Source organism: Ahaetulla prasina, chromosome 5 (assembly GCF_028640845.1).
Source record: "Ahaetulla prasina isolate Xishuangbanna chromosome 5, ASM2864084v1, whole genome shotgun sequence".
NCBI classification, from domain to species: domain Eukaryota; kingdom Metazoa; phylum Chordata; class Lepidosauria; order Squamata; family Colubridae; genus Ahaetulla; species Ahaetulla prasina.
In genome coordinates, this window is record NC_080543.1 from 5,682,511 (window position 1) to 5,700,743 (window position 18,233).

At 45.0% G+C, this 18,233-nt stretch overlaps 1 protein-coding gene across 1 annotated transcript in view; it reads right to left on the reverse strand.

Annotated features, from left to right (window-relative positions):
- The window catches only part of RSF1 (remodeling and spacing factor 1), a 60,188-nt gene that overhangs the window by 15,383 nt on the left and 26,572 nt on the right, over nucleotides 1-18,233 (reverse strand). Inside the window, exons 2-7 of the mRNA XM_058186542.1 lie at nucleotides 14,684-14,775; nucleotides 12,573-12,665; nucleotides 10,546-10,751; nucleotides 8,158-8,303; nucleotides 3,313-4,997; nucleotides 87-305 (exon numbers count right to left, since the gene is read on the reverse strand). Of these exons, the coding sequence (XP_058042525.1) occupies nucleotides 87-305; nucleotides 3,313-4,997; nucleotides 8,158-8,303; nucleotides 10,546-10,751; nucleotides 12,573-12,665; nucleotides 14,684-14,775 (2,441 nt within the window). The remainder of the gene's footprint in view (nucleotides 1-86; nucleotides 306-3,312; nucleotides 4,998-8,157; nucleotides 8,304-10,545; nucleotides 10,752-12,572; nucleotides 12,666-14,683; nucleotides 14,776-18,233) is intronic.

Consider the following 18,233-nt stretch of genomic DNA (forward strand, 5'->3'; position numbering starts at 1 on the left):
GCTGACCAGCAATAATACGGTACAAACATTATTTCTCTGGAGATCTTTTGTGACTCTCATTTTCTAACTTTGATCGAAGAACCTACTAGCTCTGGGTGGTTAGGAAGGCCACATTTCTTGCATGGTTCATCATCGTCCGCAGGAGCTGGTTCTTCCTCCTCTTCTTCCTCCTCCTCCTCTTCCTCCTCCTCCCCTTCCTCAGAGCCACCTTCGTGCTCAGAACCTTCGCTGTCATCGTTGCTCGAGTACCTCCATCGGCCACGCGTTCGGGTGCCAGCCCATCGAATTTTACTTCGCCGGGAAGCCTGGGGATTCAACAAGAAGAAAAACTTTTCAGCTCTTAAGACATCCATATGTCCATAAATGACAGCTGTGGCAAACAGCTCCAGATGTTTTCCAGGTCATGGAGCATGTACCTCTCCTTGCAGCTGTCTGAAAATCTCGGGGGGGGGGGTCATAAGCACGCTCTAACATCTCTAAGGAAAAGCAAAAAACCCAGCATGCACCATAAACCACAGTGTAAGTGAAACCATGACGATGGCTCCGTAGGCTGTGTGACCACAGAGACAAGAAAACCGCTCTATCTCCTAGTGCTACGTGAAGCTACATGATTGGTCGTTGGATGTATTGAGTTATTTATTCTATATCCTGCCTTTATTATTTTTATCAATAACTCAAGTTGGTGACCATACCTAAGAGTCCTTCCGCCTCCTATTTTCCTGATAACAATAACCCTGTGAGGTAAGAGGGAGTGATTGGACCAAAATCCCCCTGCTGGCTTTCATGCCTAAGGTGGGACTAGAACTCATTGTCACCTGGTGATTGGACCAAAATCCCCCTGCTGGCTTTCATGCCTAAGGCGGGACTAGAACTCATTGGCACCTGGTGATTGGCCCAAAATCCCCCAGCCAGTTTTCATGCCTAAGGCGAGGTTAGAACTCATTGTCACCTGATGATTGGCCCAAAGTTACCTAGCTGGCTTTTATACCTAAGGCAAGACTAGAACGCAACATCACCGGATGATTTGTTCCCAAGCTGGCTTTACTGGCTAAGGCAAAACTAGAACTCACCATCTCCCGGTGCCTTAACTGCTAGAACAAACTGGCTTTCATTAACTTAATCATTAAGTAGCGTTTCCTTTTTTTTGTTACCAAATGGCAGTTCTACACATACTCGCAGGAGAACTGCAAAAGGGTGAGGGAAAGTATTTGCTTCCATCGTAAATTACTCACTGTCAGGCTCCAAAAACCACAGCAGATGCCCAAGAGTAACTTCTAAGCCGTTTCCTTCATTGTTCCTTGCCTACAGACAGAATCTGGCGAGATTAAAGCAGACTCCTTGCATCATGGTAATATTGTAAGCTACCAAGAGATCGAGGAGAGCCAAGATGGACGAGTCACCTGCTCACTACAGGGTCATCATCATCATCAAGCATGTCTGTTTTCAGTATAGCTAGTCCTCGACTTACAACAGTCCATTTAGTGACCGTTCAAAGTCACGACAGCATCACAAAAGTGACTTTTGACTGTTTTTCACGTGACCGGTGCAGCATCCCCAACGGACACACGATCAAAATTCAGAAGCTTAGAAACTGACTCGTATTTATGACGGTTGCAGTGTCCCAGAAGGTCACACGATCCTCTTTGGTGACTTTCTGACAAGCGAAGTCCAGGGGGAAGCCAGGTTCACTTCATCACCGTGTTGCTAACTGAACAACTGCAGTGATTCACTTAACAACCGTGGCAAGGAAGGCCACAAAATGTGGCAAAACACACTTAACAAATCTGGGGCTAAAATTGTGATGGTTAAGTCTACACGTATTAAAAATCGCCAAGAGATCGGAGAGAGTCCAGATGGACAAACTACCCCATTCCAGACTCATCACATTTAATCCCCAAATGTAACCATTTTCAGTACTGTACCTAGGTCTAAGTCTCAACTGGAAAACTTCCTGGTAATATGCTTCCTCCGGGGCTCCATAAAGCTGGAAGCTACACACCTTCTCAAGAACATTCCCAAGAAAGGGTGGGTTGGAGTCTGGAATTAAAACTGTACAATTTAGGCTGGTTCCATGGATGTCCCCTCTTAAGAATGGAGCAGTGGTGGGATTCAGCCGGTTCACATCGGTTCACACGTACCGGTAGCTAACTTTTTTCTGCAGTTTGGCAAACCGGCTGATACCACCACTGGCTGCCCCTCCCCTTGCCCCTCTCCTCCCAGCCACTCCTCACCTGGCTGGTTTTTTGCCTAGGTATGTCTGGCTGTTGGGGGGAAAACGGACAGGGGCCTGGGGAGGAGGTGCCTTGCCTGCCACAGCTGCCAGTGGGTGGGGAGCGGCCAGGGACCGCAAGGCTGTGCCACCTGCATCGCCCCTCCGCCAGCCGGCCCAGCCTTACCCACCCAGTCAGGGCGAAGTGAAGTGCCTGGTCTTCCAAGCCACCTGGCCAAGAGAGAAGAGCCCGAATGGTGGCCGGATGAAGAGTAGCTTGGGGGTTGAGGAGAGGCCGGGCGACGCGCCCTTCGACGTGAGTGACATCGAGTTGGCCATACCCACCCTGTCATGTGACCACCCAGCTAGTTATTTGGGCAGAGAACCGATTGTTATATTAGTTGAATCCCACCACTAGAAGTGTGTGTGTGTGTGTGTGTGTGTGTGTGTGTGTGCACCACAGTCTTTTTAAGAACTGGTGGAAATCCCATCTCAAAAGATTCATTTTGTACCACAGGCTCCCTCCTTGATCAACAACACAGATAATTGCAATTACACCTTTGAGGAGCCTGTCTACTCCCTCGTAACTAATTGATTCACACTCCAAAATCAAAGGTAGTGCTCCACTTCTGATCCCAATTGAGCCTTAAATTTCCGCTGTTAACTGAAACATTTGTTCTGTCCCATTTTTACCACCCTTTCTTGCCTTGGTTGTTAGGTGAATCATTGCAGCTGATAAAAGTTAAGTCACCCAGTTGTGCAGCTGGCTTCCCCATTAGCTTGTCAGAACGTCCCAAAAGGGGACTATGTGACCTTGGGACACAGCAACGGTCAAATATACAAACTGGTTACCGTAGGAATGCTGCAACGGTTGTAACTGTGAAAAATGGTCGTGACTTTTTTCAGTACCGTTTTATAACTTATTGAGTGAATGGTCACTCAATAAGATGTTGGAGGTCGAGGACTACCTGTATTGCTAACAGAGAAAACCTATTTAGAACAATTATCCTAATATGCATAGTTTAAAATGAGGGCTTGCTTTTCCATCTCCGGGTTTTTAACCGCCCTCCCTAAAACGGCGGGGATCCCTTTTGAAATTTCACCTTGTGGGTTTTAGAGTTCGTCTCCTTCTCTTGCTTTTTCGAGTCTTCTTTCTTCTCCTGCTTTTGCATGGAAGCCACTTTTTCGTCCTCTTCCTCGCTTCGTTTCTTCTCGGATTTCTGATCCCGGGTCTCTACGACCTTGGGGGTCGGTTTAGATATCCGGGGGGACCGTCTTAAAACGCGACCGACGCTGACCACCTCTTCCTCTTCCTTCCCGGCGGCTGCGTTCAAAGACTTGGCCGGGAGAGGGTCGGTTTTCTTCCGGCTGGAGATTCGGATCGTTAGCTTAATACCATCTTTCTGCCTCTCAGAGGTTAATTCCCTGTTCTCGGAGAGAGAACTTTCTTCTTCGGAAAGTAGCTTGTATTTACACTTGGTTTTTACAGATTCTTTCTTCGTCTCGGGAGGAGGTTCCTTGACGGAGCTTGGGAGGGTATCCGTGGTCGGCAGCTCTCCTTCTTGAGATTCGGAGTCCTTGGGTGTTTCTGCCCCTTGCTCCTTGCACGCTTGCCTTTGATCAGGGAAAGTGATTTGGGAATTGGAGTCTTCTTTGTCCACCGCGGGTTTCTTAAACGTAAGGACTGAAACAGAAGACGGACTTGCATCCGGACCGGCCGAGGCGGTTTTCTCGTCTGAAGGACTTGTTTTTTTCAAATCGTCGGCATCGGAAACCAGAACCGACTCTTTAGAGGAGGGTAGCTTGGTGGGATTTTCCAAGCTGTCTTTGGAAAATATCACACTGTCCTTTATCCTAAGAGAGTCTTCAAGCTTCACGGGAGGATCACCCGCCTTGGAAAGAGCCTCGGCTACCCCGTCCGACTTCTTCACGTCGGGCTGTTTGTCGTTCCCTTTGGGGCTGGTCTCCTCCCTTAAAGGCACAATCACCCCCACGGTTTCCTTCGCAGGATGCAAAATGCATCGCTCGACATCGCTGGTCCTTACGATGGTGCTGATACCCTCTTGGACCCGTTCCTCTCCAAGCCCGTTTTTCTCCTTCGGCAGAACGGCGGTTTCTTCTTTTGGGCAAGGCGAACGATCCAATCGGTTATTCGGCACGAGTTTCTCGCAACCCATTTCCCCGTTGACTAGGAACTTCCCGTCGGTGATGGTGGGGACCCTCTTAAAAGTCTCCTCCTCGGGCTTGCCCCCTTCCTCTTTCGAAACATCTTTGGTCGGCGTAATACATTTCCGCAAGGGCACTTTCAAGGGGCTGTCAAAATCATCGGTCAGCTTGATCTCTCGTTTTTTCAGGGGGATCTTGGCCTGCTGGTCGTTCTTAAGTTTCTCGTTCTCTTCCGCTGTTCTCTCCACCACATCTTGCGGTGTTTTGACGCTGACGCAGAACTCGATCCTCTCGGGTTCGAGGACCGTTCTCTCTGCGTTGCTGTTCATCTCCCTGGAGTCCTTCGGCTCCAGCTTAATCTCTTTCGCTTCCGCTTTAGCCGGCTTCACATTTTCTTTGAAAGAGTCGTTTTCGTCTTTGGTAGTTTGCACTTCCCCGTGGTTCTCCGGAAGCTTTTCGAGTTTTACGATAACGGGGAGCTTTATGATGTCTCTCTCTTCCACTTTCTCTACTTTGATCTTCTTTTCCTCTGCCGGAGCGGCGGGAGGTGGAAAGTTTTCGCAGGGCTGTGGCAGTCCCTCTGCTGGCTCCTTTTTTTCTTCCTTCACCTTCAATTCGCCTTCTGCTTACAGTTAAAAAAAAAGAGAGAGACAAAATAAATTTAGAACAAGGATCAGCATTGATTAAAGTCAGCTCAGATCACAGACATGCATGCTACCAGGGTGAGGCAGTGATTTGGACAATATTCAGAAATGAGACTTAAAACGTGCACAGGACTGAATCCACGGCATCCATCTGCATCTCGTTAAAGCTGTTACTTTTCCCAGGCAGGTGAGGCTGCCCCCTGCAACTATGATGAGATTTGGGAAAAAGATGCAGCTGCTTTAAGAAGTTCCAAATACATCTATGACCCCATATATAATCCAGGCGAAAGATGCAGCTGTTTTAAAGAGCAGCATATAGGTGCTACATCTGGGTCCCAACAAATCATATAATTCAAGGAAAAGACACAATTGCAAATAGGTGCCACATCTGTGCCCTCATATGCTATATTCCAGGGAAAAGACGCAGCCGCTTTAAAGAGTTGCAGATAGATGCTACATTTGTGGCCCTATATTTTTTAAAGTTCCTTCTACAGTGATTCCCAAAGTGTGAGCCGCGGCTCCCCAGGGAGCCGCGCTATCGTCATGGGGTCGCCGCGGAATATCTGCGCCCGCTGGGTCTGGCGCTGATGCGCCATTTCTGGGGCGTCTGGTGCGCATGCGCAGTTGCAGGTCGGATTTCCGGGGGAGCCGCGGGCGAAAAAGATTGGGAACCTCTGTTCTAGGAAGTGAATTTAAACGACAACAAGATTATGATTAAAATACATTCCAATAATCATCTTTTACTCTGCATAGCAGAATGGCAAATCATATCAATGCAAATGTCATAGCTTCCCCTATTAGAATCCCAGGAATATTATTTTGATATGTTAAGATTTTTCTTCTACATATGTCTTCACTGATCCCTTCTCCTCCTCCTCCTCCTCCTCCTCCAAGCTGCACACTCCATTCTCAGGTTCTACAAGAAGGAAAAATTTCTGGAAGTTCAACTCCACACATTGTAAAGTTGGCAAGGTTGAAAAACACTGCTCTAGAGAACAAAAGGGGGGGGCTCCCACCCTCTGTGGGGGCTCCCACCCTCTGGAACGAACTCCCCCCAGGACTTTGTCAACTTCCAGACCTCCGAACCTTCCGTCGCGAGCTTAAAACACATTTATTCATCTGGATTAGATTTTAAATTTATATTGGTTTTAAATGGGTTTTATTATTTATATTGTTTTTAATAATTCGGCCTTGTAGAATAAGTTTTTTAATTGTTATTTTAGTCTGTATTTATATGTGTTTTTTACTTGCCTGTGAACCGCCCTGAGTCCCTTGGGAGATAGGGCGGTATATAAATGTGATTAATAAATAAAATAAATAAATAAATAAACAAAAGGAGAAAGATGGAATTTTTGTGTAGGTCTATCGGAAGGGGTGGGCAGCTTGCTGAACCTTCATGGGCATACTCTAAACAAATGGGGCTATCCGGTGGCTTCTGTCCTTTGCAATTGTGGTGACATGCAGACAACACCACATATGTATACCTGCTGTTTTGTGTCCTGATCAGTGCACACTTGAGGGCATCCTGGCAGTGTGACAGAACACAATTAATGCTGCTGGTTTCTGGGCAAGATCTGTTTTACTTGTACGCATTTTAATCTTGTACTTTAGATTTTATCTTGCACAGCATGCCTTACTTTAATTGTGATGCTTCTGACATGAATAAGCAAACAAACACGGGTAGGCCAACAGCGTGACCCAGAAGGCCTTATCCTGCACCTGTCTCTGGAACAAGGCTTTGGGGTAGTTTTGCACTTTTGCATACAAGACCCTTCGGAATTGTATTCCCCTTGGGAGAAGTTTAGTTTAGTTTACTTTACTGCCACTGCACCTCGTTCAACAAAATTAAATGCCATCTTCGGTCTACATCATACATAAGAAAACTATAAAAAATAAAACAAAAGGACACATCCGTCACATTCTATACAACTGAATTCAAAACCCCTGATACTGCATTAATATTACACTATATGGTAGAATTCAGTATAGTTACTGCTCTGGGGTAGAAGCTATTTTTCAGCCTATTTGTCCATGTTTTTATTGTCTTGTTTAGTTTAGTTTAGTTTAGTTTAGTTTAGTTTATTTAGATTTTTATACCGCCCTTCTCCCGAAGGACTCAGGGCGGTTCACAGCCAAAATAAAACAATAATAATATACATAATAAAATAATTATTAAAAATCTTATTACATATCAGGCCAAATTAAAACTATTTAAAACCATAAAACCCCAAATAATTTACAACAAAATATTAAAAACTGCTAAAAATTTCTATGCCAGTCCTGCGCGAATAAATAGGTAAGTCTTCAACTCGCGGCGAAAGGTCCGAAGGTCAGGAAGTTGACGGAGTCCTGGGGGAAGTTCATTCCAAAGGGTGGGAGCCCCCACAGAGAAGGCCCTTCTTGTACCGTCTGTCAGACAGTAATAGTTCAAAAAAAGGGCGAGATCCAGGATGAGATGGATCTTTAAGGATGTTTTGAACTTTTTTAAGGCAGTGGGAGCTATAAAGCTCTTCCAAAGAGGGGAGAGGGCAACCAGGGATCCTCTGGGCAATGACATTGACCCTCTGGAGCGCTGTCCTATCTGCCACTGTGCAATTAGCAAACCATACAGAGCAGTAAAGGTTTTCACTTACCTTCGCTACCGGTTTGGAACTGTGAGTGCGCACATGCTTCACTCATGTGTGGCACTTCTGTGTATGCGCAGAAGCTTCTGCGCATGTGCAGAGTGTCCCTGATGACGTCCAGGTGGGTGGGCGGAGCCTCCCGCCACCGGCTTTCCCGAACCAGGGCGAACCGGTAGAAACCCACCACTGATACACAGGTGCAGTAAGTTAAAAATACTGATGTTGTTCCACATCAGAAGAAAAGGCACAGTTTTATATTTCTGTGAACCCAATTCAACTTCCAAATACTCTGGTACTGCAACAATTAAAAGTCGAATTAGCCGAGCTTTTGGAACTTAAAACCGAACATTTAATTCGGTTCGAAGAAATATAAAAGAATCAACAATAGGCCCTTTTGAAGGATGTTTATTATGGGACTTCACTACCCACGGTGGTTGCTCGAATGCCAATCTCAAGAGGAGTAAATGGTAACACAAACTGTCACAGACTGTCAAGATAAGAACAATACTCAAACCTTGCATTGCCGTGCCTTTCCTCTTTTTGGCCTCTTCATCTTCAGTGCTAGGACTCTCTTGCAAAGAGTTATCCTGATTTTTCAACAGTGCAGGATCAATTTGTGCTTTCAGGAGCTCAAGAGTTTCAGCCAGCTCATTTCGGCTTCTGGATGAAAAAAATAAGACGTGCACCAAACCTCAGAAAAATAGCAGCCTTACGTAATGTGCCACTCACTCCTGCCCAAATCTGTCTGCCTGCAGTTCCTTGCCACCCTTTGCAAACATAGGAAGAGGAAGAGAAAATATCCGGCCTGGGAAACACAACAGACTATCTCTGTTTTTTTTTAAAAAATCTAGATCCGTGTTTCCCACCTGGAGTAATTTCTCCACCTCAGCTGATTGGGAAATTCTGGGATCTGGAGACCACCTGTCTTAAAAGTTGCTGACGTTTAGAAACCCTGATCTGGAACCATTATGAAGAGTTGCATCAATCCCAATCTTTTTTTCAAATGTTTTTGTTTTTGTTTTTTTAAAAAAATAACTTTTCAGTTTTTATGAGTTCATGATATAAAATACAAAATTTGTTATTGTTGTTGCTAGTTGCGAAGTCATGTCTGACCCATCGCGACCCCATGGACAACATTTCTCCAGGCCTTCCTGTCCTCTACCATCCTCTGGAGTCCATTTAAACTCATGCCTACTGCTTCAGTGACTCCATCCAGCCACCTCGTTCCCTGTCGTCCCATAAATACAAAATTACAAAAGCAAATATTAGGAAAAATAGGGGAGGCAAAGGGGAAGGGAGAAATGTAGAAAATAAGAGGGGGGAAAGAGAGAAAAGGCATTGACTTCCAACTCCCTTTGGTTCAGTATAATAAAATAATGATGCAGTATAGTGCAGTAAAATAAAATCAAACCTCAACATTTTGCTTTTACAAAATAGTATAAATTAGCCGTTTCTATAACAACAAATCTATCTAATCAATAAAACCCGAAACCAAAGATTCATTTTTCCCACCTCAAGCATAAAGCCCAGAAGTGGTTTCCAAGTAGAAACAGATCGATTTCTCAGATCTATTTGCGTGCTTAGCAGGATCCAATATTTTGAACCCCAAACATTTTAATCAGACTAAGAATCAGAATTCACTCTCCAGCTGATGGGAAAAGCCCTTATCCCTGGATATACTTTTAACCCTGAGTAAGGGCTAAATTCTTTATTTTTTTTTTCATGTAAAGGACCATATCATGTTGCAGACCTAAGCAGGACGCAAGAGGCAGCTGTTAAGAATTTCTAACCATGCTTCAAGCAGAGTTTGGGAAATCATAGCTATTCTCTTTGGAAAATTTATCTGAGTATGGCCTGCCTTACTAGTAGTCTTTTTTTTAAAAAAAAAAAACCAAAAACAAAGCAGTCCATTCTTCCTCAACCTAAAGGTAAAGGTTCCCCTTGCACATATGTGCTAGCTGTTCCCAACTCTAGGGGGCGGCGCTCATCTCCGTTTCAAACCTGAAGAGTCAGTGCTGTCTGAAGACGTCTCCGTGGTCATGTGGCCGGCATGACTCAATGCCAAAGGCGCACGGAATGTTGTTACCTTCCCAGCAAAGGTGGTCCCTATTTTTCTACTTGCATTTTTTACGTGCTTTCAAACTGTTAGGTTGGCAGAAGCCGGGACAAGTCACAGGAGCTCACCCCGTTATGCGGCAGCACTAGGGATTCGAACCGCTGAACTGCCGACCTTTCGATCGACAAGCTCAGCATCTTAGCCCCTGAGCCACCACATCCCTTCCTCAACCTGATGCCCTCCAAATACACTAGATTTAACTCCCAGCCTTCCAAAGTCAGCAAGCCTGAGTGGTAACTACGGAGATTTTCAGTCATCCAGGCCATGGTTGTCCTAAAGGTGTTTTTTCAAAAGGCAACCGGGCTTTTGTTTTTTCCCTGAATAAACGACCCATTTTCCTTGCTGACAACGAATGACTACGAGGAATATAAATCCTTCCATCCTCCACCATCCAATCAGAGCTGAAGAAGCTTCCTGAATGAGGAGCGAAACGTCTTCAAGGAAAAACAAAGGCCTCTTGAAAAAGCACCTTTGGGACAACCATGACCTGGGTGACTGAGAATCTCGACAGACAAACCCTTTGCAGTGAACTCCCTTCGAACGGTGCAGGAGTAGAAATGGATTTCCAGGAAAATCGCAGCCTAAGGGACTAGATGGCTGCAAGGAATATAGATCCTCTCGTCCTCCACCGTTTAGTCAGAACTGAAGAAGCTTCTTGGATGGGAAGCGAAACATCTTCAAGGGAAAACAAAGTCCGGTTGCCTTTTGAAAAAAATAAAGTACCTTTTGGGACAAGAAGCTTGAGGGGCGCCAGGTTAACCAGGTAGCTGGAAATTTAACACTTACCTGACGATGCACTTCCACGAACTTCCGTCTTGGTCGTCCTGCTCTTCTACGTACATTCTGACGTTATGCTCTTGGTCCAGCTGGTACCAGTAGGTCAAACCATCTTTGTCTCGCCCGAGGGGTTGAAGACGCATGCCATCGGCGTCTTCCTCATTGATGATATTCTTAAACTTTAGATTGTCATCAAACTGGCATTCGCAAAGGTACTTCAGGAGAGACGGGAAGCGGGGGGGAGGAAAAAGGAAGAAGCAGTTTTTTTTAAATATTTTCGGGAACACCCAAAGTGTGTTCTTCAACATACCCCCAGTGCCAAAAAGGTCGCACGGGAAAGTCACATGCTCGTTGGGGGGGCCACACTCCGGAAAAGCTGAACTTCCAGGTTCTAGCGTGTATGCGTGCCTGATGATCAGTGGGCTGGCACGCATGTGCAGGCCAGTTTTTGGCACTGCCACGCGCGTGAAGGGATCCCGCTCCGGGAAAGCCAAATTTCCGGGTTCTGTTGTGGTCCGTCAGCAACCTACAGAGTAGTTTTCGGCACTGCCGCACGCATGAAGGGCAGCTGATCACCAGAAACCCGAAAGACAAACGGGGCAAGGCCGCACGTGCTGAGCAACACGGCTTCGCATGCCACTCTGGGCACACGTGGCATAGATTCACCATCACGGCCCTATACTATTTTTTTTATTTATTTATTTATTTATTTATTTATTTATTTATTTATTTATTTATTTATTTATTTATTTATCAAACTTATATACCGCACCATCTCCCGTAGGACTCAGGGCGGTTCATAGGCATATTAAAACAATATAATAAATAAACATTAAAACCCAGTTAAAACTAAATATTATCATGGCCTGATCACTAAAACAGTAAAAACCGGTAAAACCCCCATTAAAATTTAGCTAAAACATTTTATTCTTAGGCTAGTCCCGCACGCTGAAATAATAGAGTCTTCAGTTCACGTCTGAAGGTCTGGATGTTGGGGAGTTGTCGTAATCCCGGAGGAAGCTCGTTCCACAGGGCTGGTGCCGCCACAGAGAAGGCCCTCCCCCTGGGGGTCGCCAACCTACATTGTTTGGTCGACGGCACCCTGAGGAGGCCCACTCTGTGGGAGCGCACGGGTCGTTGGGAGGCAATTGGCGGCAGGAGGCAGTCTCGAAGGTATCCCGGTCCTAAGCCATGGAGTGCTTTAAAGGTGGTAACCAAAACCTTGAATTGCACCCGGAAGACTACCGGTAGCCAGTGTAGGCCGCGCAGGAGAGGTGTTATATGGGAGCAGCGCATACTATTTCAGACAAAGGCTTATCCATTTGTCCATGTTCCATAGAGTGGTGCCCATTTTCAAAATTCAGAAGGCATCAGTGGTGGGTTTCAATTTTTTTCCCCTACCAGTTCTGTGGGCGTGGCTTGGTGGGCGTGGCAGGGGAAAAATACTGTAAAATCTCCATTCCCACCCCACTCCAGGTGAAGGTTACTACAAAATCCCCATTTCCACCCGATCAGCAGGGACTCGGGAGGCAGAGAATAGATGGGGGCGGGGCCAATCAAAATTTTTACTACCGGTTCTCCGAACTGCTCAAAATTCCCGTTACCGGTTCTCCAGAACTGGTCAGAACCTGCTGAAACCCACTTCTGGAAGACATGCTTTAGAACGGACAAGTCGCCATGGCCAACTTACAGTGGGACAACTCGTTGCAGGACAATTGAACAGTTCTATTTAATTATTTAAAATAAACCAAAAAAAAAATATTTTAATGTTTGCCATTCACATTTCATTCTGCCTCTCCTTCTCCATCCTTTAATGATTTAATGATTATATTCCGTTATTTCCTTAATGTTAGTGTAACTCTAGTCCTGCAGCGTCTGGCAGTGAATTGGTTGAGGTGAATTGTCATAGACTAGGTAGGAGCACAGGGCCTCTTTAAAGTAGCCGCATCTTTTTTTCCAGGTTTTTGCATCTATGTTGGTCTTAGCTTGCAAACCGAGTAGGAAACAGTCAGCCCTGCAGAGGAGAAGAGCAATACCTTCAAAATTCCCAATTTGCATTCGGTGCTCATTTCAAGGTAGCCTTTCTTCTCCATCTCCCACGCCCAGGTGCTGTTGAAGTCTTGACACATCTACAAGGCAAACTTTTGAAGTTAAATACTGAGGAATCTTCCCGCCACCGCAAGCGCGCACACACACACACACACACACACGATACAATCCTGTCAGATCCAACTGTATTTTCCGGCGTCTCTAGAAAGAAAGTAGGAATCAAGACTGGAGGTAAAGGAGAGATGGCATACTCCATTTTTTTTATTGATCAATTTTTAATGCTGCTATACATACAATGGTGGGGTGTCAAATACAAGGCCTATGGGCTGGATCTGGCCCGTGATTTGATCAGATCTGGCCCCCAGGGCCATCCTGGAAAACGTAAGGGGCCGGCTCGCGTTGTTTCAGCCCGGTCTACTCAGTGCAAAGGGGAAACATTCCAGCAGTTTGGGGAGTGGCATCAGTCTGGCCACGCCCACCCAGTTGGCCACACCTAGTCAGCCACACACACACAGAAGGTCAACCACAGCCCTGATGTGGCCCTCCATGAAACTGAGTTTGACACCCCTGTGCTATAGACTCCAGTGATTCACAACAACTTATAATAATCTACGCACTACTAAAAGTCTCACTGATGTGACATTTATCTGGGCGACTGTGGTCGTAAGTTGAGGACTACCTATATATGTTACAGGCATGTGGGGCATGATGGCTCAGTGGTTAAAGACGCTGAGCTTGTCAGCCTGAAAGCTGAAAGCCTGGGTTTGAGATCCCAGTGATGGGGTGAGCCCCATGTCCTGCCCGCCTAGCAGTTCAAAAAAATGAAAATGCGAATAGATGAATAGGTATAGATATAGAATATAGAATAACAGAGTTGGAAGGGACCTTTGCAGTCTTCTAGTCCAACCCCCTGCTTAGGCAGGAAATCCTATACTATCTCAGACAAATGGCTATCCAATCTTTTCTTAAAAACTTCCAGTGTTGGAGCATCTACAACTTCTGCAGGCAAGTTGTTCCACTGATTAATTGTTCTAACGGTCAGGAAATTCCTCCTTAGTTCTAAGTTGCTCTCTCCTTGATTAGTTTCCACCCGTTGCTTCTTGTCTTGTCTTTAGGTACTTTGGAGAATAGTTTGACTCCCTCTTCTTTGTGGCAGCCCCTGAGATATTGGAACACTGCTATCATGTCTCCCTTAGTCCTTCTTTTCATTGAACTAGACCAGAGGTCAGCAACCTGTGGCTGTGGAGCCGCATGTGGCTCTTTGGGCCCTCTGCTGTGGCTCCCTGTCAGGTGATGTCAGGACCACTGGCTGGCCCCACCCCTAGCCCTCCCCTCCCAGTCACTCCTTGCCTGGCCTGAGAAGGTAAGGGCAACAGTGGGGGATGGAGAAGCGGCCAGGGCAGAGACAGAGAGAGGAGGAGAGAGAGAGAAGGAGACAGAGAGAGATACAGAGAGACGGGGGGAGGGGAGAGGGAGGGAGAGAGAGAGATGTCAAAAGGATTTTGTGGTTCCCGGTGTTTTTTAACAACTGGTTCTCTGCCCTAATGACAGACTGGGTAGGCGTGGCCGGGGGGTGTCATGTGACTGGTGGAAGTGAGTGACATCGAGTTGGCCACGCCCACCCAGGTTTTGTGGCTCCCGGTGTTTTCTTTTCTGTGGGAAACAGGTCCAAATCTCTCTTTGAGTATTTATGGTTGCAGACCCCTGAACGAGACATATCCAGTTCCTGCAACGCTTCTTTGTGTGTTTTAGCCTCCAGTCCCCTAATCATCTTTGTTGCTCTTCTCTAGATAAATAGATAAATAGGAAGGAAACAGCATTCGGTGCGCCTCGGTGTATAGACACGCCGGTCACATGACCACGGAAATGTCTCTGGACAATGCTGGCTCCCTCGGCTAAGAAACGGAGATCAGTACCGCCCCCTAAAGTTGAATAGGGGAACTTTTACCTTTACCTGTGTTACAGGTGCTCAGTTCAGATCACAAATCAACTCCAAAATCCATACAGACGTTTTTGACTTTAGGTGGGGTGTTATTAAACACTGCGAAGCTCTCATCATCCAGTATTATGTTTTCAAAGGAATATAAAATCGATATACCCTGATCAAGTATTTTTCCCATCGGTCTGCGGTGACAGATTTCCCAATCTTCCTCATCAGTTTCAGATGAAGTTCGACCAATTCTCGTGGAACTAGGAAAAGAAAAAGGAGGAAAAGTCGGTTTGTTCGTTTGTTTAAAGAAATGAAACAAAGACATGAAACTAAATAGGAAATAGAAGTGTATCTCAAACGTAAGATGGTTTTCTGCTTTGCTCTTGAACATAAATGCTATTTCTGTTACATTTTTCTACTTATAAAATTCTGTGAGGCAAGCAGACAACCTCCAAGAATAATATCTCTACATTCAACCAATTTCCATATATCAAACCAGGTTTATTAAGAATCGTTACTATTAATAGCACGGCTTGGATAATCTTTCCAGATAATTAAAATGAGATTCACTTGTCTAAGAAGATAATATTTTAATTTTATTACTAAGTTTTCTAAGAACAGTAACTCTCCACATGGAATCACACAAATTGTTCGATGATCAAATATATTAAGAATTTCTACTTTTGAGCAATTATTGATTTAACAACCATGAGTATAAAAATACAGATAGTCCTCGACTCACGACCACAAATGAGCCAGAAATTTCTGTTGTTACGTGAGACACTGGTTAAATGAGTTTTGCCCCATTTTGCGACCTTTCTTGCTACAGCTGTTAAGTGAATCACTACAGTTGATAAGTTGGTAACACGGCTGTTAAGCGAATCTGGCTTCCCCATTGATTCGGCAGAAGGTCACAAAAGGGGATCATATAACTCCAGGAAACAGCAACTGTCATAAATATGAGTCAGTTGCCAAGCATCTGAATTTTGATCACATGATCGTGGGGATGCTTCAAAGGTCGTAAGTGTGAAAAACGGCCATAAGTCCCTTTTTTCAGTTGTAACTTTGAATGGTCACTAAATGAATGGTTGTAAGTTGAGTACTACAAGCTGTTTTTTGTTTACCAAAAGTCCTCAACTTGCGACCAGTTGCCTAACTGATCAAGAGATCCCCTTTTGTGACCTTATGGGAATGCTGCATTATGGTCGTAACTCAAGAACTACCTGTATTCTCAAGATTACGCTGAAAAATCCTTCCTTCTTTCCTTTTCCCGCCCTCTGTCCCCTTCCTTCCTTCCTTCCCCTTCTTTCCTTTCCTTCCCTCCCCTCCCTCTCACACCCACACACAAAATATGTTAGTGCTGGGGAGAGATCATCATGGAGAAAATCTATCCTTGTGGTCGATAAATCTCAAAAATCATCCATCCATCCATCTTATAGAATAGAATAGAATAGAATTTTATTGGCCAAGGGTGATTGGACACACAAGGAATTTGTCTTGGTGCATATGCTCTCAGTGTACATAAAAGAAAAGATACGTTCATCAAGGTACAACATTTACAACACAATTGATGATCAATATATCAATATAAATCATAAGGATTGCCAGCAACAAGTTATAGTCATACAGTCATAAGTGGAAAGAGATTGGTGATGGAGATTGGTTATCTATTTCTGTATCCATCCCTCTCTGTATCCATCCACCCATCCCTCTCTGTATCCATCCATCTCTCTCTGTATCCATCCATCCATCATTTATCTACATATCTATCTATCTATCTATCTATCTATCTATCTATCTATCTATCTATCTATCTATCTATCTATCTATCATCTATCATCAACCTATCTATCTCTCTCTGTATCCATCCATCCATCATCCATCATCTATCTATCTATCTATCTATCTATCTATCTATCTATCTATCTATCTATCTATCTCTATAATTATCTATCTATTTATATCTATCTATCTATCTATCTATCTATCTATCTATCTATCTATCTATCTATCTATCTTCTATCTCTCTCTCTATCCATCCATCTATCCATCTATCATCTATCCATCTATCTATCATCTATCATCTATCTATCATCTATCTATCTATCATCCATCTATCATCTATCATCTATCTATCTATCTATCTATCTATCTATCTATCTATCTATCTATCTATCTATCTATCTATCTATCTATCTCTGTATCCATCCATCCATCCATACATACATACATACATCCATCTCTGTATCCATCCATCCATCCTGTATGCGATATTTGGCAAATCCCTGTTTTCCAACTGCCCATGGCAAATGCCCCAGTTTGGAACAGACCTGGAAAAAAGAAATTAAAAATAAAATCGATAGGGACAAAGAAATGCCTTTCAACTTGAGGGCTTGGCCCCGTAATGCTTCCTTTCCAGAGGGACAGAACCCTGTTCTAAAATGTCTGATGTCTCCCCCATCCTCTTTTCACAGGAAAATCCAGGCTGAAAAGTCAATGAGCTAAACGACACGGCCAACACCTTCTGGTATTTAAACTTACTGCAAGAAACCTCTTCCTCGATGAGCAGCAGCTACAAAAAGCTTCCTTCCTTCCTTCCTTCCTTCCTTCCTTCCTTCCTTCCCTCCTTCCTTCCTTCCTTCTCACATCTCCTGTTTCATGGAGCTTGATCAAAGACTGGTGGGAACAGCACAAAACAAGGCCCTGGCAACAATAACTACCTCCTGACGTAGTTCTCCAGCAAACTGTGGAAAATGGAGAACAGCCTGAAGGCTTCCGAATGCTGAAGACACAACAATAACATTGAGTGAGTGGGCAGAGAGATTTTTTTGCCGTTGTTTTTTTTTCTTCCCAGTGGCTCAGGCTTAACAGATGAAAATGAATTCCGAACTGATTCAAAAATGCTTCCCCACCCCGCTCCATGGTTGCTTTAAAAACTAGATAATCAGCCAAAATCTAGGAGTGCTCCTAATACTTTGGGGCACTAGATAAGAGCTGTGAAGAATGGCAACTGTTCAGTTACTACTGCTAGTTTTTTGTCACGAGTGCACAATTGTTACTCAGGTCATTTTATAAGGGACACAACACAACTTCATAAGGGACGCAGCTACCTTCCCGATAGGCTGGACTTTCGTCCGCAGAATTTCCACTCAAAGCGGTCACAGAAATACAGAGCAAGAAAAAAACCTCAAAATAGCTGAGCTATGGGTCCTTGTGTTAATTCCTCATCATTTGTACAACTCCTTACAACAATGATGGCCTTTTCTGGACTGAGTGGCCAAAGCGCGGCCGAAACTCCCCAAAATGCAATGCGCATGGAGGCCCCTGCATGCGCCCTGCACATCTGCACAGAGCCCCCCATGCCCCCCAAGCATGAGCATGCGCCCCCCTGCAGGCCCCCCGCCCCAGAGAACCAAAGACCAGCTGGCCGGCGGGAGGCGTGCATGCATGTGCAGTGGGCTGAAGCGATGGGTCGTGTGCCATCAGAAAAGGCGCTGCGTGCCAGCTCTGGCAGACACGCCATAGGTTTGCCATCATGGCCTTTTTAAAGTGGGATGGCACTTAATAGAATAGAATAGAATTTTATTGGCCAAGTGTGATTGGACACACAAGGAATTTGTCTTGGTGCATATGCTCTCAGGGGTGGTGGGGTGGCGGTTGTTATTAAAGAGAGTCTAGAGCCGAGGGAGACCACTGTACCTCAGATTGCCGGGTGTGA